The 26,171-nt window shown below is 38.6% G+C and overlaps 1 protein-coding gene across 11 annotated transcripts in view; it reads right to left on the bottom strand.

The window, feature by feature from the left end:
* Positions 1 to 26,171, bottom strand: part of Epb41l3 (erythrocyte membrane protein band 4.1 like 3) — a 153,364-nt gene that overhangs the window by 10,024 nt on the left and 117,169 nt on the right. For 2 of the 11 annotated variants that reach the window (XM_090353487.1, XM_090353494.1), the window contains exons 12-19: positions 24,454 to 24,620; positions 15,181 to 15,234; positions 11,162 to 11,197; positions 10,220 to 10,411; positions 3,042 to 3,116; positions 2,582 to 2,680; positions 1,039 to 1,779; positions 371 to 493 (exon numbers count right to left, since the gene is read on the bottom strand). In XM_090353487.1, the coding sequence (XP_090209613.1) occupies positions 371 to 493; positions 1,039 to 1,779; positions 2,582 to 2,680; positions 3,042 to 3,116; positions 10,220 to 10,411; positions 11,162 to 11,197; positions 15,181 to 15,234; positions 24,454 to 24,620 (1,487 nt within the window). Of the gene's footprint in view, positions 1 to 370; positions 494 to 1,038; positions 1,780 to 2,581; positions 2,681 to 3,041; positions 3,117 to 10,219; positions 10,412 to 10,926; positions 10,993 to 11,161; positions 11,198 to 15,180; positions 15,235 to 20,441; positions 21,003 to 24,453; positions 24,675 to 26,171 lie in introns of all 11 variants that reach the window. The other 9 variants (XM_090353488.1, XM_090353495.1, XM_090353493.1 and 6 more) reach the window with 8 other exon arrangements.

Here is a 26,171-nt window from a genome sequence, read left to right as displayed (position 1 = left end):
GGTAAAATATGCAAATAAAAAATAACAAGAGGACCTAGTGCCTTTACAGTGGCTTGGCTTGCCCGATTTCTTAGACCCAAAGGATGACACCCAAAGCTTCTAACTATCAAATGCTATGAAAATCTCTCAACATGCTGCCCTTTTGAATATGTAACGTGCATTCCTGAAACAAGAGAAGACACTTGACAGCCATGCAAAACAGGTACAAAGGATAATATAATCACAGAGGACGTCTGGAGGGCTGTGACCCACAAAGCTTCTTAGATGTAAAACTCATGTACCCACCCACCTACCCACCTACCCACCACCAAGATACAAGGCAAAGCGAAAGACCACATGGAAGAACACTGAGGAGGGAATAAAAGGCCACCTGGACCCAGCTCTGGGAAGTGGATGTAACCCCTCCTATGAATTCTGTTGGTTTTCGAGCAGACTCTAAGAGACTGAAGATTTCAGAGCCATCCATGAGCTTTTCCCCAGAAGACTGCTTAGTCTGAGAGAACAAAGAAACAAAACAAATGAAGCATGACAAAGACAGAGAAAGCCACAGATACCTATATATAAATATATACATTTGAAGCTTGTTAGAACTCCAGGCAGAGGAAATAGGGAGAAGGAATGAGGAATTCACCGCGCAGAGTTGGAAAACAATAAAGGATGACAAATAAAATAGCAAACGAGGGTGACCATGAGCTCTTGTTTGCTAAAGCAGAGAGAGTGATCAGGATTAGGGTGGCACTGATTTAAGCAGATCATTTTTTCCCCCTGTCATTGCAAGCCACAGCAACATTATCACATCTTGGAAAGGGAAGCTGGAAATACAAAAGAAAGTGTTTTAATGCTGACTTTGAACTGCAGTACTGATTTAACTAGGAAATTAAAAAAAATAATAAAAACAACCAAAAGAGCTGGGTTGGCTGCTTTCAACATAAAGCCAAACAGCAAGAGAAACGGAAGGGTTCAGGGTATAAGGGTACTGCCTCAAGATACGGTCATGCTGGAATCTTAAGCTGTGGCGGATTGAGAGCCATTGGTTACCACCACTCGGGATGCTGATGACTCGGTGACATAATGAGCAGTGGCAACTGTGAAGGCAGGTTCTTGAGAGTATCTCCACTCAGACAGGCTCTTCCTTCGGGGACCGAAGAGTCCCACCTTTAAGACTTCACTGTCTTGTACTTGCTCCATCTTGCTGGATCGCTTGCCGTCTGCATGGAGGTGAATGGCCACAATCTCGGTCTGCTTTGGAGTCTTCTGAAGTTCATCTTCTTCAGGACTCTGCCTCTGAGACTCAGCTTCCTTGATGGGTGCCAGGGATTCAGACAATTTTCGCTTTGCACTTTGGGCCTCTGGGCCTCTCTTGGATTTCTCATCGGTAAGGGCTTCCAGGACCTCATATTCTGCCAGGACAGGGCCCACCTTCAGGGACTCTGATGCCCCTCTCTCCATTTTCTGCAAAGCTTCCAAGGTGGAGGGCTTCACCACTCCCTCCCCCTCTTTCCCTTTCCCAGTCATAGTAACAATCCTGCCAGAGACAGTGTCGTAGGATTTTCCCAGAGTGTATATTTTCTGCTTGCTCTCTTCTTTCAGTTGCATTTCTCGGGCCAAGTCATCAAAGCTAAGCATTTCAATAGCACTAGATTTCAGCATATCAGCAGGGAGGCCACTGTCATCAGTTCTACTGCTCAGAGTCACCACTTTGTAAGTCACGATCTTTTTCGAATCACCATCAACTATCTCAGTGGGTATTTTGTCTACAATAACCCAATCCTCTGTGCCCTATATTTGAAATATAAAAGCTAAGTTAGATATTCTGATGACATCTTACTTCTAAAATAAGTATCCTTTTAAGAAAATGAGGGTGAAAGCTACATGCAAGTTTGCATTGGATTGGATCTAGTAATTATGGCTGTGATCGTGTCTCATCTGAGTTGACTAACTATAACCACCTTCCTTGTGGAATACATTTTGAAAAGCAGACTTGCAATTTCAAATTTCCTGAAATAGGAATGGAGCCTGATCAGAAATTTTGAGAGGAATGTACCACTGTATGATACAATGAATATTTTGCATTTCAAGATTAGATAACATTCCTGAGGTCACTGTATAAGTCATTTAGATTTACACCTAAAATATAGCTTTCCATGTTAAATATAATACAATATTCTCACGACTTGCCAACACTATAACATTTTTGAAAATACCATTTTTCAAGTTTATAAATTATCTTTTTGTAAGTGAGTCTTAGTGGTCTATATAGTGTTCCAGTTTTAATTATAACAGAAATCCACTGAGTAGTTTCACTTCCACTTTCTTTGGTGTTAGTTACAAGGCAGTGGAGCAAAGAAATCTTTGCATCCAGGCAAGTCTAATACTATGTGACCGGTTAACAGTGGACCCATCTCCCAAGAGGAAAGAAAACTCAGCCCTCGAACAGATGAAGGCCTTGATTCACCTTTTAATCTAGAATGTTCCCTATTTTTGTATTGGTTATAATCTAAATGCCTGAGTTAAGATGTGTGTTATGAGAAGAATGCTTATAGTCAGTTGAATTGAATGAAATTAATTGAAAAAAAATAACCTCTAGGGTCGATGGGACAGTTTTCTGGAAAATTATTTGATGAGACGTGGTCACAGATTCTGCAGAGTCTCCTTTCTGGATTTTCTTAAACACACTTGGCTAGTGAGAAAACCAATACAAGTTCAGAATTTTCAAAATCAGTCAAGGTGATCTAAATTAGCACCATTCTGGGTGAACACAGACAATGAAAAGTTTTAGTGAGATTTCTATCAAGACAAACAATGATAAAACTTCAATGGTAATTTACAGACAGAATGACCTCGGAGTAAAAGTCATAAAGATGCAGAACCAATAACTAACATCCAAAAAATTTCTTTCCTCAGAAGCTACAGAAAAATAGAACATACCTACCTTAGTTTAAAAAACTTTTAAAAGAGAAAAATAGAAACTAATGACACTTCCATTAGACACTGAAGTGTGAAGAACAATTCTTTTTTGGAAAAATCCTTTTTTTTTTTACCTGAGACCCAAGAAATGGAGAACTTCCTTGTTGCAAAAATATAACTTTTTCAGAACTCTCTCTTTCTTCTTTGGTCTGTTTGAATAGAAGGGGTTGGGTTGGAGGAGAGGAAGTAGACAGTTTCCAAAAAGGCAAGCTAGGAAGAGTCCCTTCATTCACATATATATTACATGTATATGAGTATACACACATGTACTCCATCATTTGTTTCTTTTCCTTTGCAAGAACATAAACTATTCTTTGTTATTTAAAGTGTCTATATCACATACCATCAAAGTGAGCACTCACATAACAAAATGTGAAGAAAATGAAAAGTTAGGTTAGGAATCCTTTCTCACTTCTACCTCAGATAACCATTTGGTTGAGTCCCAATTCCTGTGCTGCCCAGTGTGGGGAAGAGAAAAGTCCACTAGGTCCCCTGCATTATTACCCTCAAATTGAATAAAGCAGTTGCACTTGAATTGTTGTGTGTTTGTGTGTGTGTGTGTGTGTGTGTGTGTGTGTGTGTGTGTGTGTGTGTGTATGTGTGTGTGTGTGGGTGTGTGTGTGTGCGCAAGTGTCAGTACTGGGGCTTGAACTCCGGGTTATGTGCTCTTCTACAGTTTTTCTGCTCAAGGCTCATGCTTTACCACTTGAGGAACACTTCTACTTATGGCTTGTTGCTAGTTAATTGGAAATAAGAGTTTCACAGACTTTCCTGCTTGGGATGGCTTTGAATCTTGATCCTTAGATCTCAGCCTCTTGAAGAGCTAGGATTACAGGCATGAACCACTAGAGCTCAGCTTTGTACTGTTTTTTTTTTTTGTACCATAAATTAACAAAAAGATCTAAGCTTTAGTTAAATATTTAAATATAGCAACTGATTTTTAAAAGTTAATCTAGGATCATATTTTTCCTTAATACATAGAACTAAGAAACACTGCCATTGTATGTATGTGTGCATTATGTGTATGCATAGGAATGTATGTATGTATGTATGTATGTATGTATGTATGCATGTATATATTTATGCTAGGTTTGAGACTTGAATTCAGTGCCTAGGCACTTTCCTTGCACTCTTTTGCCCAACACTAGTGCTCTACCACTTTGAGTCATATCACCACTTCCAGTTTTTGAGAAGTTAATTGAAGATAAAAGTCTCATGGACTTTTCTGCTGGGGCTGGCTTTGAACTGTGATCCTCAGATCTCAGCCTCCCGAGTAGCTAGAATTATAAGCATGAGCCACCAGTGCCCTAGATGACCCTTTCTAGTAAGACAAATAACCCATTGTCAAGGGGGAAACAAATTTTTTCCTGCTGTAATTTTGGAGGAAGTTATTAGAAAAGACAAAAATGTGCAATTGTTAAAATGCAGATTAAATTTTTTTTATATAAGATGATTGGGAGGAGATGGGGGAGGGAAACGGGGACAAAAACATAAGAAGGGGTGTCAGTGTGTGAGAAGTAATGCACCTACTACCTGGTGAATGTAACCGTAACCCCTCTATACATTACATTAAAAAAGCCTCATTCATTGCCTCTATTTTTCACACAGAATGGAGAAAGAGGAAGGAAAGGTCCAAACTGCAGATACTTTTCAGAATAATAGTACTGCTTCTCTAATTATAATCATTGATCTAATAATATTCCTAAAATAAAAGCTTTAAGAAAATGCCCAGTGGTTTTTAGCATATGCTGTTGTTCTATGTCTTACTGGAAATGTCAGCACAGGCTACATTCAACTATGTCTGTCAATAACAGAAACAGAAACCATAAAGGAATAGATCTTAAAATTAAATTATATTCTCAGTCCTACTCCCTACTCAATCAATCCAGCTAATAGAAGAGGGAAGAGGTGATTGGTATTTTTAAAAAGTACATTTTTTAGGATTTAGAATACAATCAGATATATCAGCCATTTATTTCATTTAGGCACTTAAAAAATTACACCTGTGTTACACTTGGGAAATAAGGTCTGTTCATACAAATGTCATTATGTATCGTTGGTTGATTAAGAATTTCTACAAGTAAAATTTAGGAAGTCGATGAATTTAAAAAAAATTTAGGAATAATGGGAGTCAAATATACGATATGGGTAGCTCAAGCAACCACATTATTTCATAGCATGTTCACTCTATTATACAGCGAGTACATCCGTAAAACTACCCCCCACCTAAAAATGAGGACAATTTTGGCACTGCAAAGATATTACTGGGTATGGATTTTTAAAATCTTCATTTGAAATTTTTGGTTTCACTTAACCATTAAAGGATGCATGGGCTAGGTCTCGGAGTATCAAAAGGTCATTGTGGGAAGTGGTATGGGCAGAGGTACACATGAGATGGCATAGGCCACACTACTGACCTTTTGGTGGCCAAAGCCCAAAGTTATCGGAGTCTCATTTTTATCTGTTGCAACTTATGTGGTATTAACTGAAACATCTGAAACTTGAAACCACCTGCAGTGAAATTCCCATTTTATATGATAAACATATATAGTTCCTAGAACATAATACTTATTATTAGTTCATCATTTATATTTCTGACCCTAATTTCTCCTAACTGTTCCATAAGGAGATAAAATTTTTCAGATATAGTAATTATTTAGAATTCAACTACCATACATGTAACAAATGAAATCAGTGGTCATTATACTTTTTATCCCCTGAAATACTGTTCTAGCACTGAGATATAGCAAAAACCAAAACCAAATCCAATTAAACTTACTTAGGCTCATAAGTTTGGTGTCACTGATCTAAACTTTTTCTTGGTGCTAGCATAAATAATATCACTTAAATTAGGGGCTTCAATTTCAAAACTAAACATTTCCATTTAAAATAAGTAGGCTTCTTTCTGGTTGATTATTTCAATGAATATAAGGTGACTTATTTAACTGTTTTATTTATTAAATTAATTAGTGTTAAATGATGGAGTGATATCAAATTAAGTAATACTCTTTGTAAATTACTATGTTTTATATAGTGATTTATATACTCTCTTGCTGGAGAGCAAGGTGATCTTTGTAGTATTGTCTAAAACCAGAAGCTAATTTTTTTTTTTGCCAGCCCTGGGCTTTTGTTCCGAGCCTGAGCACTGTCCTTGGACTTTCTCAAGGACTTTCTACCACTTGAGCCTCAGCATCACTTCTGCCTTTTTTCTATGTATGTGGTACCGAGGAATCGAACCTGGGTCTTCGTGCATGCTAAGGCAAGCACTGTACCACTAGGCCAAACTCCCGGCCCGAAGCTGTATTTTTAATACAGAAATTAGCAGCAATTTTTAGCATAAGAACTTTCAGGTTTAAAGTTACAGGCCCTCACTGGATTATTAACCTTGGCTATCACTGGCTACCATCAGATCTGGGAAGAAAAAACAGAAGAGAATATGGCTGCCACTCTACCTGGCCCTGATGCAGAGTGATAATCTGATGACCTAAAGAAAGCTCTCTTATTTTGAGGCTTAAAGCTTCGCTGATAGCCAGGTTCAAGCATTCTTGCCTCAGAGTTGTTTATCTAGTCAAACACCACCTGCAATTTCATCTTGTGTATACTAGCTGTGCAGCACATACAACCTAGAAGAGAAGTCAGCTTCGGACTTCTTGTTTAAACACCCAAATGTCCCTTTCTGCAGGGACATGTTTGATTTTCTTGGCTTTCTCCAGTGTTGTAGCACAAATATAGAAAAGGCATTAACATCAAAAGAAAGTTCAGGATAGTCAAAATATTATCTATTTAAGATTTTAATGCTTTCGGGATTCATCAAGCGTGGTTCTCTAGGATTCAGGATTGAATCAGAAATTAAAAAATTTGTGAATCTAATGGCTTTGACTCTTTAAATGCCCTTACTCATCAACTTCCTTACGTTATAATCTAATACTCTATTCAAAGTGGCTATCACCTGACACAAATGCTTGGCTTCCCTTTTTGTTTGTTTTTCTCTGAGTGGCTTTTTTAGTCTATTTTATTTATTTTTTTGTTAGTAAGATTTTATTGAAATAGTTTAGTATATTAGAGGCTCTTAAAATTCTACAATCTAGACCAATGCAAGCACTGCATATAATGTCTTTCCAAATGTAGTTGACAATGTATCTAAAAAGGAAATTATCATGGAAACTTCTGTAAGTTGGCTAATACGATTGAAGTTGGAGGCTAAACAACTTTGGTATATTTGTATTTTTCTGCTTCCCTTTTTGACTAGACATATGCCAGGTTTACATTTATTCAGCAGATCTGGACAGGAACGATATATTTTGTGGTTTTGTTTATGTGCCCAAACATTGAGTAGCAAGAAACTTCTATTTTATTTTTAATTACTTTAAAAATTATTATAATAAAGGAGATGTACGGAGGGGTTACAGTTATGTAAGTTAGGCAAAGGTACATTTCTTTTTGAATAATAACATACTTTCCCTCATTCTCTGCCAGTGGCTTTTAAAATTTTGTATGTTTGTAATTTAACCCAGCATCTGGTATCTCTAGAACCAGCGTGGTATTTCCAAAACAAGAGAGAAAACAGAATAAGGCAAACCTGTCCAGTTACAATCAAGTCCTGGAGTTTGAACTCAGGGTCTGGGCACTGTCCTTGGGCTTTCTCAAGGCTAACACTCTACAACCTGAGCCACAGAACCACTTCTGGCTTTTTCTGTGTATGTGGTACCAAGGAATTGAACCCAGTCTTCGTGTATGCTAGGTAAGCCCTTTTACCATTAGGCCACATTCCCAGCCCCTACAATCAAATTTATGATAGCATAATTCATAAAGTGATATCCTTAGTAATAGGATCACTCTTATACTTAAACTAGACATAAAATGTTTAAGTCTCGAAACTCAAGTAATTTGAACAGCACTGATATTTAGTAGTACTAGACATATTTTGGTAATACTGTTTTCTACTTATCGTGCATCAAAGGGCCCTTTTCAAAGTAAACCAAATGAGTAAGTATCTCTATGCTGCCAGCTAGGCCAGGGAGAAAGATGTGCTAGTCACATTTTATAAACAGTTTTCAGAGGAGGCTTAGAAAATGATTAACAATGGATGTAATTTGACTCTTGTTTTGCATTGCATATAGATTACTTTGAGTATACAAAGATCTCTCCATTTCTATTCTGCCTTAGCTTCCTGGACAAATAGTTCACAATAAAGAGGTCTTCAGAAGATAGAGGTTAATAGATACAAAGCATGAAAAACATGTTTTTCAAAAATCAAAGGTGAAAGGGAACCGAGTGCCAGTGGCTTAAACTTGAACTCTACACGGATCAAGGTTTGAAGCCAGCCAGGGCAGAAAAGTCCATGAGAATTTTATCTCTAATTAACCATCAAAAAGTTGAAAAGTGGAGTTGTAGTTCAAGGGGCAAAGCACCACCTTTGAGTGAAAACACTAACGGACAGTGCCCAGGCCCTGAGTTCAAGACCCAGTACTGGTACTGAAAAAAGTTGTGTGTGTGTGTGTGTGTGTGGAGAGAGAGAGAGAGAGAGAGAGAGAGAGAGAGAGAGAGAGAGAGAGAGAGAGAGAGAGAGAGAGAGAGAGAGAGAGAGAGAGAGAGAGAGAGAGAATGAATGATGGTATGGTTGGTATCTAACAGAAAACAGTCCAGGCCAATACTATAGCAACATTAAGCCCAATATAATGAATATTGAAGTAATAGTTGAATCCTCACTCTGTTGTACATTTAAAGAAACTTTTCCCTACTTAAAAATAAATTTCTCTTCTCTATTTTGTCCATTAAAGTAAAGAATAGTGGGCTCATGCCTATAAACCTAGCTACTCAGGAGGCTGAGATTTGAGGATCTTGGTTCAAAGCCATCCCAGTGGTAATGTGGCTCCAGGGTTAGGGCGGTAGCCTTGAGCTGAAGAGCTCAGGAACAGCGCCCAGGTCCAGATTTCAAGCCCCACAAGACAAAACAAATAAATAAATAATGTGAATTAATGCACCTTCTATCTGGCAAATATCATGTAACCCTTTTACTAATCACAATAAAAAATTAAAAAAATAAACAGACAGACAAATACATGCAGATTACAAAGTAGATATAATAGCAAATTATAAATAAAAGCCAAGTAAAAGATTCATACCAATAAAAGCCTGATGTAGTATATCAGAGTAAAATGCATTCTGAACTTCTTTTTTTTTTTACTTTTAAATTTTAATTTTTATTGTTTTTGTGTGGTTGATATACAGACCTGTTACAGTTATACAGATCTACAGTTACCCGAATCAGTACAATCTTTTTAAACTATTTTCCCCTTCCATTGCTCTCTCCCAATCTTCCCCTCCCATTCTCACTCAGGATATATCCAGTTTATTTTCTGCATAGTGTCTGGTGAATATCACTGCTGTATTTGTTCATCCTTCTTCTACTATTTATGCACTCTCCCTTACCCTCCCAAATACAATGAAAGTAACAAACAATACAAAAGAAAAAAAAAAGCAGCGCCGGGAGTTTGGCCTAGTGGTAGAGTGTTTGCCTTGCAGGCCCAAAGACCTGGGTTCGATTCCTCGGTACCACATACATAGAAAAAAGCTGGAAGTGGTGCTGAGGCTCAAGTGGTAGAGTTCTAGCCTTGAGAAAGTCCAAGGACAGTGCTCAGGCCCTGAGCTGAAGCCCAGGACTGGCAAAAAAACAAAACAAACAAAAGCAAAAATGGCAGCAGTGGCATCTCTTGTTTCCTTCTTTGCATCCTGAAATTCTACGAGCTTCTAGTCAATAGCAGACCTTTTTTTGTGTGTGTTTGTGTGTGGGGGGGAAGTATTGAGGTTTGAACTCTGAGCTCTCATGTGGCTTTTTTACTTGTATAGTTTATGCTCTACCATTGGAGCCACACTTCTGAAGTATAGCAGTTTTCAATAGGCCTCACTTTGCAATTGATAGAAACATATCAGTAAAATTCCATGGTATTTCTCTTAGCAGAAGAACGCATATTCAGAAAAACAAGTGAGAATTCACTTAGTATCCTAGCCACTTGTAGCTATAAAATCTAGATGATTTGAATCAGCTGATTTGCTGATTCTCAGAACCATCCAATGCTATAACTGTTTTTCCAGTCAACTGCTCATTTCACTTAGTGGTGGTTTGCCTTTGGCGCACTTCCATGAGAAATGAGATTCTCTACTCAGAAGCTGGTCAGATCCATTTTCCCTGTTCCAAGAGAAGTGATATCAGTAACTAGAAGACAATTCCACCACTGGATAGAATACTGACCTCTTCAGGTACAAGCGGTTCAATCATGGGTGCCTCCTCCTGCCTGGCGGCCAGTCGCACGGGGGAAGTAGAAAGCCTCTTCTCCCACTCATTTGTGACAGTAGTGTCTGTCGAGGTTTCTAAAAAGGTTCTTTTCAGCTCACTAATGTTGGTTTGATGCTTCATCAGTTCATCCTGAGTTTTATCCAGCTCCTGTTTGCGAAATGCAAAGAACTCAGCAGTTAATTGATATGTTTTCCTTTCCGCTCTCTCTTTTTCTTCTTAAAAAAAAAAAGACAAACAAAAACGAGTAATATCCATCTCATTAGTCAAAAGAAAAAACAGAATTTTGATTAGGGATCATGACATTGCCACAAACAACACTCTGGTGAAAATGTGGTATTTCCAGAGAGAAGAGAAAAAGAAAAGAAAAGAAAAATCTAGTTTCACACAAGCATCTGAAATTACAAAAGCACACAAAAACATCTAAAAGGTAAACTGTCAGGAGCTTAATTCACATGTAAGGGGAAAGAATCAAAATAAACACATATCTGGGATAAGGGATCTAGTTCTAGGAGATAATTAGGAGTCAGAGTAAGTAAAAAACAAGTCATCCCCAGTTGTAACAGGTGAGCACAAAAGTACATGCATCATGGTATGAGCCCACAGGTGAGCCACTGAAGGAAAACCACACACACAAGCATGCACTGGTATATACCAATACCAACCTCTAACATAAGATTACTATGTTTGACATACACATTTTCACCCTTTATTCGCTTAATCAGACTAGTCTGAAAAAAGTGGAGAAAAGAAAAGAACAAAAGTAAGGGACACAGTAGTCAAGGGAACACATTATCCTATGCAATGCTAAGAGTTACAGCGCATGCGGAGAGGCCCGGACACCAGAGACAACAATGGTATATCACATACTGGGTCTTTGGTTTCTTTTCATGTGTCTACCTGTGCTTTGAGCTCTGCATCTTCCTCCTGGTCCGACTTGCCAGCATCAAGAAAGAGGGGGAAAGAAAATCTTACCATGGAATTCTCTAAGACTGAAAGACTAGTGTCTAAAAAGTTCCTAAGTATGGATACTGGTGTGTTCTTTCATGCCAAGTCGATTCTTGTTTATGTACAAGGTACAACATCCTCTCACACATATTATGATGCTGCATAAGAACACAGGAGTTAACATTTCCTGGCCTCTGAGGTGAGGGCCTCTGGCAATTGGACAAGCAGATATATGTGTTGGGGAGGAGAGGAGAGAAGAGAAGAGAAAAATAAGAAAAGCAAAAGCTTTACCTAGTGCTGGTGACTCACACCTGTAATCTTAGCTACTCAGGAGGCTGAGATCTGAGGACTGTGATGGTGGTGGAGGTTGTCCTTACTGAATATTAAAGTGATCACAGAAATAGCGGAGCCTAATTGTAATTCCTATGTGTGGTTACTATTACGGACTAATGACAGCTGCTTATAATATATGAATCCTCACAATAAATCTTGCGAGTTTATTACAACCTCTAATTTGAGGACCAGAGAGCTGACGTTCATAGACTTCCTTGCAACCTCTTTTCCTGGAACACTGATTTTTCTTAAATCTATATATTTGAAGGAAAATTTAAGGAGGAAAGACTGATGTGAGTTTAGTAGGAAAGTTAAAAAAATCAAGTGCCATCAACACTACATTTCTTTAAAATGAGAACAGATGAGTTTTTGAGTTTTAGAAAAATACCCAAATATACATTTTTAAATTTCAAAGCCACTTTATTCTCCTTATTTCTCTAGCTTAAAGACCTGCTCTCTGAGCAGCTGCAATGAGTTGAAAAGGCACGAGTGTCTGCATGGTAAGACTGTTTGCCATAAGGGCTCTCTGACCCAGGGCCTGGGATCTATATTCCAAGCAGAGGCCCAAAGTCCAGTTATAGATGAGACTGAAGTCATACTGGAGAAAATGTCCTTAAGAAGATCCTTGAGTCTGTCCAGGTCTCAGTTTTCTTATGTGCCACCTCCTCTGCACATCCCACGCGTGTTAAGATGGGCACATGAGAAAAGGGCAAGTGTGCCACAAGGACCTCAGGATGTTGACACAGTGCTGGTGGGCATGCGAATTCCTAAGTGTGTAGGGAGTCAGAACTCTCCACTCTGATCTTAGGCTTCTCAGTCTAGTTAGGTATTTGATTTGTGTGCTTTGTAACCCTGTGTATATCTTTGGGAGGGTATGGGATGGAGCACTGAACTCAGGGGAAAAGGACCTCCAGGATATGGAAACAAGAGCCAGTATAACGTGTGATTGTTGTTTTTTAATGTACTATGTTATTTCTCGATCTCTTTTGTTGCCCCTTGGTTATTCTCATATTTTTACAGTGTCTTACCTTGTTATCTGGTATATCGTATATATGTTTATTTGTTATTTGAAGTAGAATAGGGAAGGAAAACAAGATGCGGGAGAGGGAAATGGGTACAAAAACATGAGAAGGGTTATCAATGTTTGTGAAGTAATGCATCGTCTATCTGGAGAATATAATGTCACCCTTCTATTAATTACAATAAAAATCAATGTTAATAAATTCTTTAATAAAAAAACAATAAAAAATTAAAAAATCAGTATATATTAAGGAAAAGTGCAACAGTGGACCTCACTGGACATTGATGAGAGTGAACTACACCGTTCATGGGTGGTATGAAAGAAATGTACTCATCACTAGACTCTGGGAATTGTCATCCCTCTCTACATCCTCTCTATAATAACAAGCAATAAAAATGTTATATAATAAAATTTAAAATTGCTCTACAAACCTGAAGTGCTGTATTTAAAACTTTTCATTTCTGGCAATTAGGATTTTGATGGCATTTGTTGAGTGTATTTACCCTGTGGCTACAGGTTACAAAACTGAGATATAAAGTTTTGTGGTACATTTAAATTTTTTATTGTACAGGTAATGTACAAAGGGGTTTCAGGTACATAAATCACTGAGTACATTTCTTTCTTTCTTTCCTTCTTTCTTTCCTTCTTTCTTTCCTTCTTTCTTTCTTTCTTTTTTTCTTTCTTTCTTTCTTTCTCTCTCTCTCTCTCTCTCTCTCTCTCTCTCTCTCTCTCTCTCTCTCTCTCTCTTTCTTTCTTTCTTTCTTTCTTTCTTTCTTTCTTTCTTTTGCCAGTCCTGGGCTTAAGCTCAGGGCCTGAGCACTGTCCTTGGATTTTTCTCAAGGCTAGAGCTCTACCACTTGAACCTTAGCACCTCTTCCGGCTTTTTCTAAGTATGTGGTACCGAGGAGCTGAACCCGGGTCTTTGTGCATGCTAGGCAAGCACTCTACCACTAGGCCAAACTCCCGGCCTGTACATTTCTTTTTGAACAGTGCTTCCTTTCCCTCATTTTCTCCCAGGTTTTCTCTCCCGATTCCCCTCCCCCACAAGCTGTATAGTTCATTTCCAACATAGTATTTAGTGAGTTTACTCTTTGTCCCATTGTTTCTGTGCTTCCCCATTCCTCCCCCAAATCAGCTATACTTACATATAAGGAAAAAAGTGCAGAAATAAAAAAATATGATAAAAGGGAAAAACTGAAAAAAAACTTGCAAAAACTAAAAAGAAAATATTTTCTTGGAGTTCATTTAGATACATATCCTTTTATATAGTCATATGCACGTCACTATTGATTGAGCCCTTGCGGTCCTCTCCTAAGAATATCCTCCTCTGGTCTCACTGTGTGAATGTCTAGAATCCTGTTAAATTTTTCATGCTCAAGTATAATTTTTTAAAAATATATTTGGCACAAAAAAGTTAATGTGTAGTAGATTAACACATGACTGAGTAAAAGACTGGGTAAGGGTTTTACACTGCTTTTACTTCTAAAAATTCGGATTTCTAAAACTGTGAATTAAATTCTGGCATTTTCAAAGGGGGAAAAATGTCATTATTAACTTTTTGTGAAGACATTTTCAGTGAAGTGATATGTTGATATATTTTACTGGTACATTTTACATTTTGGTTCTTTCTAAATAACCAACTAGAAACAATAGGTATGACTGGTCATAAAAACCCACAATATGAACTTTAGCATATATTAAAAGCTAAATTCTGCTAGTAGTATGGGAAATATCTTAATTTTCATTGCTATTGAGAAGTATTATTTTTACAGAGATTTTAATTAGTAACTGATAGAGCAAATATTAAAAACAACGTTGCACATACAGATAGCATCTTAAAGGATTAATGAAGGAGAAATATTAGCATAGTATGTCTCCCATGGAAAGTAAATAATAGTTTTTCAATAGTTAGTAATAGTCACTTGCTAATTTATTTTCCTTAATGACAACCCATTTCTTTTTTTCTTTTGATTCCTTGGTACTACATACATAGAAAAAGCCAGAAGTGGTACTGTGTCTCAAGCAGTAGCCCTCTAGCCTTGAGAAAGCCCAAGGACAGTGCTCAGGCCTGAGTTCAAGTACCAGGACTGGCAAAAAAAAAAGAATTATTATTTTAACCAGCAGTATTTTGACCATTTGGATGTCAAAACATATCTATCTTCAGCCAATAAGCTAAGTGACCCATCATCCTAGCTGACATACACAAATAGCCTCACACCAGAGACAGGAGAATGCTTTCTTTTCTTTTTAAAGGTATTGTCAGTGTGGGCAGGTGGTTCTCCCAAATCTGACCCTAAGAGGAACAACATCAGCTGGACCTGACAACTGGAACTAGGGAGATCTGAAAATATTCAGCAGTTTGGAAGGAGAAATCCACATCTGAGACCCTCCAGGTGATTCTGGATAACACACACCAAAAGCTGAGAACCACTGGTCTAAGGCACTAAGAGATATAATTTGTTCCTACTCTGTAAGTTAGAATTTATCTCCACTCCAAAAGGCAACACCCAGAATCCTTGCAGGCCGAGCTAGCTCATTGCAAAGGCATTTTCCTTAGGTCACTTCCAGCCAGGAGTCCTTTTTTTTTCCTTTCTTTTTAAAAAAAAATTACACTCACCTCAGTGGCTGTGGTTTCCCCATCCGCTGCGGTATCAGTCCGCTCACTGTCAGTCTGTGGATCACACACGTAATCAGGATCCAGAAGGAAGCAGGGATAGAAAATAAACCCATCTGGTCAAACAGGGCCCACACAAGCACAAGTGTTCAGTTGCCCTCTCTGGGGTCTGTGACCATACTACATTCCCACAGAAGTGCAGGTTCAAGCAAAGCAAAGGAAGAGCCAGAGCTAGGGGTCATCGGCAGAGCCCCTCCAAGGAAGACCCGAGGCACACACTGCCTGCAAGAGCTGCAGGGACTGACTCACTGCCAGGGCCGCCCTGACCTGTCTGCCTCTCCATCTCAGGAAATTCAATTTGTCATTCTCCTCCCACCCTTTTCTCTGGCATCCCAACAAAGCTCTCCTCAAAATGCTTAATGCAATACAAATTGAGGTTTACACATATCATTTATTCTAGTCATATGTCACATTTGAAAGGTAAAGGAAAACATAAATTGACGTAAAAAGCTACTGTAACAGTCACTGGACTTTCAGCCCCTCATTTATATCACAGAAAAATTTACAGCTATCAATGACCATCAGGCTGTCTGCATTACCTACTGGTAACTAAAAGCACATGCCAGTGACTCACAGGCAAATGTTTTATGGAGAAAAATGTATCTCAGCTTTCAAATAGTCCTGCTTATTCATCATTTTTGCACCCCCCATCCAATATAAGGAGGTATATTTCATGATAGAAATACCATTCAAATGATGCAAATAATAGTCAAAATAAGAGAGAAAGAGAGAGAATGAAACGTCTATTTAAAACAAATAAAACAAAGCACAGCATTAACAGAGCCTACATGTCTAATAGCAATCTAAGAGTTGGTTTTTATTCTGAAATAGATTAAAAGGGGTTTATGACTGAAAATGTTCCTGAGCTGATTACAAACATGGATAGGATACTGGAGTATTGACTAATTGCTCTAATTTTTATGAATTTTCTCTCCACATATTAATAATTGGAAGAATCCATTCATCAAAGTGTGTATGTGTGTGTGTGTGTGTGTGTGTGTGTGTGTGTGTGTGTGTGTGTGTGTTTTCTAGGGCTTAAACTCAGAACCTTGGTCTTTCCCTTAACCTTTTCCATTCAAGACTGGTGAGAATATACTTCTAGATTTTTTTCCCACACTGGTTAACTGGTGATAAGAGTCTCATGGATTTTCCTACCTGGGATAGCTTTGAACTTTGATCCTGAGCACTCAGCCTTCTAAAGCTGGCATTACAGGTGTGAAACACCAGTGCCAGCTAAGAAATGACACTCTGTAAACAAAAACCAGAGCTGGGCCTTCTATGGTTGTGGATCTGTCTCATCAAAATTTTTCATTCCGAAGGAGAAGAAGAGAAAGTTACAATTAAGAGTGATATGTCCGTCAATGTAACTGAACAAGCTGATTTCTTGGTACTATCTTCAACTTCCATTTTATGCATTTCTACACTGGAAGGGAGAGGAGGCATGTTCAGAATATGTGTGTGAGGGAGGTAACCTTGCTATCAAGCTTAGATGGAAACTATTTTCAGTAGATTGTAAAGAAAATGTAGCTAAGTTTTTCATACACTGATACCCCTTTCTTACAAGTGGAATCTCGGCCGTAATATTAGCACAGCTTCTAAAACTGATAGATCAGTTTCAACTAGCAAGAAAGAGACAGGCTACTGTTCAAGTGTACAGAATATACTAAGATCGTTTTATGGCTTTCAAGAAAAACTAAGAAGCTGGTGGCTCATGCCTGTAATTCTAGCTACTTAGGAGAGGCTGAGATCAAGATCTCGGTTGGAAAATTCTTGTGAGACTCTTATCTCCAATAAACTACTCAAAAAAGTCAGACACTGTGGTTTAAGTGGTAGAGTACTAGCCTTGAGCACAAAAGAGGCTCAGAGACAGAGTCCAGGCCCTGAGTTCAAGCCCTAGCACTGCCCCCCCTCCCTCAATCTAAGAATAGAATGTGCTTCTTGACCTAATTAGCTGTATCACATAGGACTAAAGCTCCACAAGTGTTTTTCCTCCTACTTGGATTGTTTTATGTGGTTTTAAAATTTATTTTAATAAACATGGGAAGGGGGTAATAATATTCAAGAAGTAATGTACATTACCTTCTGAATGTAACTGTAAATCTGCTATACATCACCCAGACAATAGAATAAAATTGAAAAAGTATTTCAGTATCATTCTAACATCTTTTCATTAGAGTTCAGCTGAAGAGTGAGGGCTACTGATGTTAGACTAACATACCCTCAAATACTTCTTGTTCAAGCCTATGATAAGTATAACTATTTTATATTTTAATCCAGTTCCTTCTTGGAAAATGAAGAAAATAAATGTGCTAACCATACTGGATAATGAATACCAAGTACTTTATATATTGTCTTATGCTGGTACTGAAAGTTGTCCATAATAACTATAATATATTTGTATCAAAATATTACATAATTATTATTACTAATTTTCCTAGATATGTATTATTATCACAGTATGTTTGCCATATGTGAACTTCCAAATAAAAGTGGTATAGCATTCACCTGCAGTCCCAGCTATTTGGAATATGGAGGCAGGAGAATTTGAGTTCAATGCCATCCTGGGCTATAAATATAGTGAGCCCCCATATCTCAAAAATGTTCCCCCTAAACAAAGAAAACCAATCCCTCACATTCCTACTTAGCATCTACTCAACAAGCATAGTGCCTGACCAATAAATAATCAATACATGAAGTAATAAAAACTGAATAAAGCAGCATTTACAACAAATGTTATTTACATAGTGTACAACTTCACAAAATTGCAAAATGTATGACATGTCAAAACTACCATGTAAACTGTTTTTACACAATCTGAAGTGTGTATAAATCAATTCTGCCAGTCTTCTTACTTTGTATTACCAACAAATGAGTTAGAAATTCATATGCAATATCATCCTATGTTATAGTTAGCTAAATCAATCTTTTGTGTATTGAAATATGCTGATACCATGCCCCATTCTGAAAAAAAATGGTTGGCTATTCTATACTTTTAAGATGGCTAGGATATTCTATACTGAGGGTATTCTCTCAAGAAAGCTGAATTGATTAATTTACTATAACAGATGAGAAATGTGAAAAGAGTTTCTGCCATTAGTGAGTTTGTAAAATGTAAGTGACAGAAATGAACTATAACAAGTCAGCCAGTTCAGCTGCCAAAGTGCTGGAGGCCCAGAGAATAAAATAGGCCATGTAAGCAAATGGCAATTTGTAAAAGTGCAATGACCTAAATATGATTTCTTTAGCTCATGTGGACCTTGGAATATGAAGGTCTTAACACCTGAGGTACAGAATCTACATGGAACAGATGGCCAAATACAGCTGACATTGCATTTGACAGGAAAGCTGTCACAGGCTAACTGAGGCTAGAAAAGAGGGATAAGAGTGCAGTGGTCAGTGTTAATTCAGTGTCAGCAATCAGTGTCCAGCTAGCACAAGAATAGTTTGGGTTGTGTCACTCCCATCCCTCGGTAACTAGCTTACAACTGTGAGTTGCTGTGATTTGTTTTGCTGATGTAATGCAGACATGCCCAAATTTCACATTAAGTCTCATGCACGGGTTACAAGATGTATTCCCTGGATTAGGCACAAGATCTGTGTGGCAGGCTATACAGAATTTCAAGCAGTTAGTGAGAATTTAGAAAAGCACCAGATAACAATCTTCTTTTTTTTCCAGCTTATGTTAGTAAGAAGATTCATTCCTCTGTTAATGGAAAAAATGTATCTCCAGGTTAGAAATCTACTTTATTGATGTCTTCTATTCTTAACTGTAACATGTACTACGTCTACACTAATGCCACTGTGAGAAATGCTGATACACACACATCTAGGATACGTTCAAGGTATAAAAAGTTATCTATATGTATGTACATGTGAACCTTGAAAAAGAATTCCCATGCAATATGAAATTGAAAAGCCAAGACTTTAGAGCATCTTTGAGACCATATTTTTTCTTTTTTGCCACACAGATATATCATGATACCACTAAATACAGGTCCGGAAACACCTTAGCAGCTCAAATTATGACTTCTAGGTGTGTGCAGAACTGAATTCACTTTCTTTCTTTAGTGTTGTGTTGACTTTTTGATTTTCTTCTTTCTTTCTTTTATTTGCAAATCAAACACACAAGGGCAAAAATAACTTTTTTTAAAGTAATGCTATAAATTGCTTGTCTTTTCTCCTGCCACAAAATCTCTTGTTTTGTGGCTACAGGAGACCTGGAGGGAGGGGCAGGCAGGAGAGGATGGCAGGCAGAGCCACAGAGGGCAGCTTCTATTCTTTTCCCTGTACTTGGTTTAAAGTCAAGCTGTTGTACTATTCACAAGAGCCTTAGAGAAAGGGCAATTATTGAGAGCCAAAGTTTCTGGTTATGTCATCTCATGCATTGAGGGATGACAACCTGACAAGGTGAAAGCTCTGGTTCTTTCTCCACGTACATTTACACCTGACTAAGTGCCACTTTCTTACCACCCTGTCCAGATGTGGGGAATGTCTGCTTTCTGCTGACATTGGAATTGCTGCTGGCTGAAAATCTGCACCAATGAGACTTGTTTCAATAACCCAGAGAAACTACAAATAAACCTTCTCTGAATTTACATTTAGACACTGCTGTCCTGAATATGGTTCTTTCTAGTCCTATTCTGGCTTCACCAATGACTGATAACCTAAACTTCTGTAGGCTTTCCTTCTGACCCCATGCACAGTGAGACAGGATCCAGCTCAGAGAGTAACAATGACAAGAACTATCAAAGAGGGCTGAGGAGGCATTTCAGAATTGCCCCGGTCTCCTTGATCTCATTTAACGTGAAGGCCACTCGCTACTTAGCTGCCCTACCTGTGGTTTATTAGGCAGGAACTGAGCAGAACCATTAAGTGAGCTCTGGTCTTTTACGCAGCAAATGTCTTATTTGAAATCCACTTCTAGGCGGCTCCTTCAGCCCATTTAGAACTCAATGGGCAGTAGAATGACTCAGAGTTGGCCAGACTTCTAGGTCCACATGGTGTTGTGCCTAACCCTGGGACACCCCCTCCCCTTCCCCAATTGAACCCCCTCCCCCTCCCAAACACACAAAACCTTAACATATTGGCACACACAATAAATGAGGCTCTGAAAGTCAGACCACTATGGCAGCAGCCGGCTAACACTGTTTCGGACTGAAGCACGGAACACGCAGGGGAAGTGTGTTCTATGCCGAGGTACACACCTCTTCCTCTGAACTGTCAATCGGGTCATTGTCTAGGGAGGCGCTCAAGGAGGCCGCCTTGGGCTCCAGGTAGCAGAGGCAAAGAGCCAGAGGGAAGGAGAGAGTGAGGGCGTAGGGCACTGAGAAGGAGGCGGAGAGCAGGAAGAAGAAAATGAAGAGGAAACAGGGCACGAGGGATGGGGAGCGGATGGGAAGGTAATTTTGCAAGCTCTGGGGTAGGAAGTTGCTTTCAGACAGGTTGGGGAAAGACAGGTACCCGTCCTCATCTAGGAGCGAGGGGAAAGAGTCAGGGAGCTGCAAGGAGAAGGAAAACAGGGTGGTTCCCTTGCCAGTCTGCTGTCTGTAGCTAAATGCTACATCTTGATCCCCTACGTAAGCCTTTCCTTGGCTATCCTTCTCCAAGGCAGGCTCTCCAGACAAATGCTCGGCTGGCAGCAGCTCAGAACCTGGTGGTTTGCGTTCATTCTCCTTACATCTCCTACGGAGCTCTGTGGGGGATGTAGGGTCAAAATGGGCAGATGAGGGTGACAAGGGACATGAGTCAGTGCCATGCCTAGGTGACTGATGTGGAGAGAGAGAGAGAGAGAGAGAGAGAAAGAGAGAGAGAGAGAGAGAGAGAGAGAGAGAGAGAGAGAGAGAGAGAGAGAGAGAGAGAGAGAGAGAGAGAGAAAGCAGCAAACAGATGCAAAAGGACAAAAAGAAAACTGCAATTAGTTACTTTGCTTATAAAATTGTCAAACAAGAGTTTTAGTGCTAGGTTTGCTTGTGAATTTCAAAGTAGTCAGGCTGCATGCGAACATTGTCACAGATGGCTACAGAAACCCCAGGAGATCATCACATATGGGGTAGGAGTTTCACATAAGAGAGCAGAAGGTGGGCAACCCTCACATCTTACAAGTTTCCCGTGATCAAAAAAATCTTGAGAAAGTGCTTGGCGTTTGAGAGCGAACATGTCTCTGCTAAACCAAAATCAAGACTTTCAATAACCTCCTCTTGTCTCCAGTCATAGATTGAATTTTTTTCTTTTCTCCACCCCCCCCCCCCCAATTTTCTTTTTGTGTGGGTTTGTGCCAATCTTGGGACTTGAAGTTAGCCTTTTCTGTTCAAGACTTGGCACTCTGCCACAGCTCCACTTTCAGCTTTCTGCTGGTTAATTGGAGATAAGAATCTCACAGACTTTTTCAAACTTTCTGAATAGCTAGGATTACAAGCATGAGCCACTTAGTTTAGCTGGATTAAAATTAAATCCAACTAAAATTTTGATTTTTTAAAGAACGGTTGTCTTCTTGGATGATCAATGATATTTCCAAACAGGTAGATTTCCAAATCAAGAAGTTTCTGGCCCCACTCCTATCTGATAAGCAGTTACAATGTAGGTAATGTGAGTATTCAACAATTAGCATTTCAGGAACTCTTGACTCTCCACACAGGAGTGAGGTTCATTTAGAAAACTCTTCTGTTTTGGCTCTCTTATCAGTGTAAGTGGAACTTCAACTCACGTAAGTGGTCTCAATAAGCTCAATGGCAAAAAGAATGTGTTTTCTTGGAACATGGCTTCTGTGTGTTCAGTGTCTATTATCTGTGGTCCCTAAATAATAGAAAAGATACAATTCCCCAGCCTTGTGATTGCTCTTAACAGATAAAGGCCATGTTTATCCCTTTGATTTGTGCCCTTAATAAAAGATAAAGCAGGCAGTTGCACAAAAGTGCTCCCTAGTCAGTGCCAGACTTCATGGGACAAGGAAATCAAATCCTACTCTGGAGAGCCTGGTCAGTTCCTAATTCAGTTTCCTCTTTCGGTGGTAGAGGGGTTGTTGGATAAGAATGGGAAGAAAAAAAAGCAAGTAAATCCCAAGCTAGCCCTGGGCAAAAGAGAGGAGCTTTTATAGCCTGGAAAGGTCAAGCTTAGGGCACAGAAAGCCTGGAGATAATTTTCTGTTGCTGGTGCTGTTGGTGTACACATGCAAGTGTGCTACGTGTGTGCTTTGCCTAGCAACCTAACAGCATGGAATCGTCTTGCTGCCTGACCCATGCAGAGAAGGAACGAAAAGCACTAATAAAATGTATCTTGGGTCTAGAAGCATTCGAGGTGTCTCTTTGATGATGAGGCAGGTTTATCTGTTCCCAAACTCTCACATTTGGCACTTAACAGAACTGACACAAATTCCATTTGACTAGGAACAAGGTGGACATTTAAGCACCCTTCTGTGTGAATCCAGGGAGATGATATCCTAAACCTGGAAGAACCAGTAGCTGGAGAAATATGCCTTCTCTCCAATCAACCTGGGGGACCATTCTTAGAAGACTGGCTTAATAATACCTTTTCATTTGGCCCAAAAGAAAAAGTAAGTACCCTCTTAGTTACTTTTTGAAAATGGAAAAGAATAAAATTGTGGTTGAATCTTCCACACTGCTTATTAAAGTACTTTCTAAAAGATAGCTTTGCACTGGGGGTGGAGGGGGGTGAGATAGCCTGCACCTATTAAGCACTAGAGCTCAGCTCCAGCCTCCAAGACGCCTCCCTCTACTAAGTACTGGCTAGGAAGGTAGTCATTTTCTTTGTCTTTTAATTTCTCCATAGCATCAGGGGGATAATATGAGGATAGCTGAGGACTAAATGCAAAGGCCACTGGTGGTCTTTCAAAAATCGAATTAAAGGGGAGACTACTTGGCTACTCTGGGAGCAAACGAAAAATCATTTACTTCTGTATACCACGTATTTACACATTTATGGAAATCATGTTGATGCAGGTGATTTTCCAACAAGCAAGGATAAGAACCACACATTTAGCTTTTAGGTCTGTTATCTTCTTTTTCTGTCTCAGTTAAGATCTGCCCCATGACTTAAGGGTCAAGAGGAGTGAAAGAGCACATTTTACATTGAATATTCTTGCTATCGTTTCTACTCTGGTGTCTTTTTGTGTTTGCCAGATAAAAGATCTTGTTCTAAAAATGCAAAATTAGGAAAATGATGGATTGAGTCACTTGGGATGTTCTAACATGTTACTGATTCTTTTTTTTTTTTTTTTTTTTGCAATTGCTGGTATTTACTCTAGGCTCTTCTGTATGCTAAACAAGTTCTATACCACTGAGTCATCTCCTTTGTTCTGGAAATTGTTTATCTGTTGATCTACCTGATTAAGATGTCTGTCAAGGTTTTCTATGGGGCCTATGTGGTGATTCAATCTTATATTCATTGACATTACAATGAGTCCACATTTGAAAGAACACTTGTAAACAGAATGTTCTCATATTTTGGGATAACAAGCGTCTTTATTCTCTGATATCCCTCTCTGTACTCTGTACATTTCTGAGGCCACTCTCTTCATCAATTACTATATATCTTCTAATGTGTTGACTTTTAAGTTATTTTGCTAAAAGAAAATGTTGCTTTGCAGTATTGGATCACCACAAATAAATCTGACATTCAAAAACAATACTTCAAAGGAAATTTAATTAGGAGAGGGATGAGGTCACAAAATAGAACACCCAGAGGAACTGCTACTAAATTCATGTTTTTGTCTTTCATTGTAACCTGACGCCTTAAGATCCCTTTTATAAGTAGTGTCCCTCATTCCTCTGCTGACTAGATTGTAACTGTAAGACTGGTGATTACTGTGGATCTTAAAAAAAAAAATCACACAACCCTTGAATAGGAGAATGGGGCCAGAAACAAAGAAAACAGCTTTCCTAGTGGTTATGAAATATGAACCCAAACAAACATGGATTATACCACCCAAAGTATTTTGAAGGGAGACTATAAGACAGCTGTTGAAAGTCTTATATACAGCACATTCTGGGTTAAAGTAAAAAAAAATTCTAGAAGTTAAGAAAGCATTTTTTAAAAGGAAAATGTTCAAATAGGAATATTACTTAGAAAATGTAAACAAATATGACTAGTGCTGAAACATGAGCTACCCTTCCATCTTAACATGTGCCTGGCTTATATCCTGAGGATTATCTAGACTGCTTAAAAGCCGAGGTGCTCTGAGAGGCAGTCTGGGAGCTGTACCTTTCCCTCATGTCGGATCGCAGCTACCGGTGTGGCTTCCTCAGCTTTTCTCCGTCTGTCCTCTTCCTCATCACGTTCCTCCTCAGCCTTTTTCTCCGGGGTCACAGTGGTGATCAAATTGGTCTGAGAGATGCCCTTTGTTGTGACGTACTGGCCAGTACCAACCTCTGCAGCAGACATAGAATCCTTCATGTATATTTCATGGTTTTCATTCACTGATGCTAAAAGCAAATACAATTGGAGAAATAAAATCTGAAATAGTTAAATCAGAAGACATAGCAACAGTGTCAAACACCACTACAAAATATCATGCTTGTCTTTAAAAGATCAATCAGCTCTGTAGGAACTGTTACCTAAGGACTACAATAGCCTCCTGTTTTCACCTAAACTAGTACTTTAAAATTATTTAAATGCCCATGTCTTGAAGTCTAGAATAATGTTAACTATTCTAAGGATCTCTGTCAAGCCTATATATGAGAACAGAGGTGGGTGGAAGAAAGAGCCCCTGGCAAGGCACCCAGACCAGCTACTCAATGGCAAGCTCAAGGACTCACAATAACATATGCAGTAGAAAACTCTGTTACATCTGCCTTTAAACGTGTCTCTTTGGAAGTGCCATTTATTGAGGAGCATTACCTGGATTTTATTACTATTATTATCTAACACTGATAAGTCTGTCACTCTTACAAAATAAAAGACTCAAGGGTCATCATAAAAATTAAGCATCATGGCAGAGATTTAAAAAATTCAGATTATAATTCTTCCTAACTTTAGTAAGGAAATGTCTTCATTTCTACAACATTTCACAGCCTGCCATGATGGTATGAGAATACATTCAATCTCTAATATTTTTGAAAAAGCAGACAAATGTTGTTAAATGAAATCCATGCAAATGTTTACATGCAAACACAGGAGAAAGCCTTGCATCCCAACCAAAATGTCTTAGTGAAAGAGTTGCTTAATTAAAATTTAAAATTTGGAACTCCTAATTTAGGCTTTGGATACCATAAAATAAACTTATACACATTGCTTTTCAAATATACAGTAGCTGATCACCGACAAACTATAATCTGCATTTCTATTTTCAGAACTATACGATACAAATAAAAGATTGGAAAATAAATACTTTCTGAAGTCTTAAGAGCTGAAGCTCTTGAATATTTTCACTAAGATATTTTATGCTGCTTCATACGGTGTCTTAATGGACCAGTTATGCTGTTGGGTGTAAGATGCCATTTTACATAAAAGCATTACATGTTCCAACATGCAACAATAGCACCCAGCTCAGCATAAGCAGAAAACATACTAGAATTGGCACGACTGCAAAGTGAGACAAGACATACTAACATCACTTTTGGGCAAGGAGGAAGAGACAGCATGGTATTAGTACATTGATTTCATAATTGTCTTCTGTCTTTTCATATGTCATTATTACACAAAAGGTCACGAGGAAAACAACATTCACAACAAACATGTTCCCCTGGATGCACATCACTGCACAATATGTGATTCTACAAAAGTTCCTTAAATACTGATTTAGATGCTACACAATAGTGAGTGGAGGTTTTTGCTGTAGAGGAGTGAGTGGGACAGCACAGAAAGGCAAGCTTCATTGTTTATAATGACATTCCTTAATTCAACTCAAAACAATCATAGTAAATATATTATTCATAAGGCTTGGCTATAAGTTTCATATCCAGAAAGCTGAGAAGACACTT

Source organism: Megascapheus bottae, chromosome 19 (genome assembly GCF_031878675.1).
Source record: "Megascapheus bottae isolate mThoBot1 chromosome 19, mThoBot2.hap1, whole genome shotgun sequence".
Classification (NCBI taxonomy): Eukaryota; Metazoa; Chordata; class Mammalia; order Rodentia; family Geomyidae; genus Megascapheus; species Megascapheus bottae.
The sequence above is the reverse complement of the archived record's forward strand: the minus strand, read 5'-3'. Positions and strand labels throughout refer to the sequence as shown.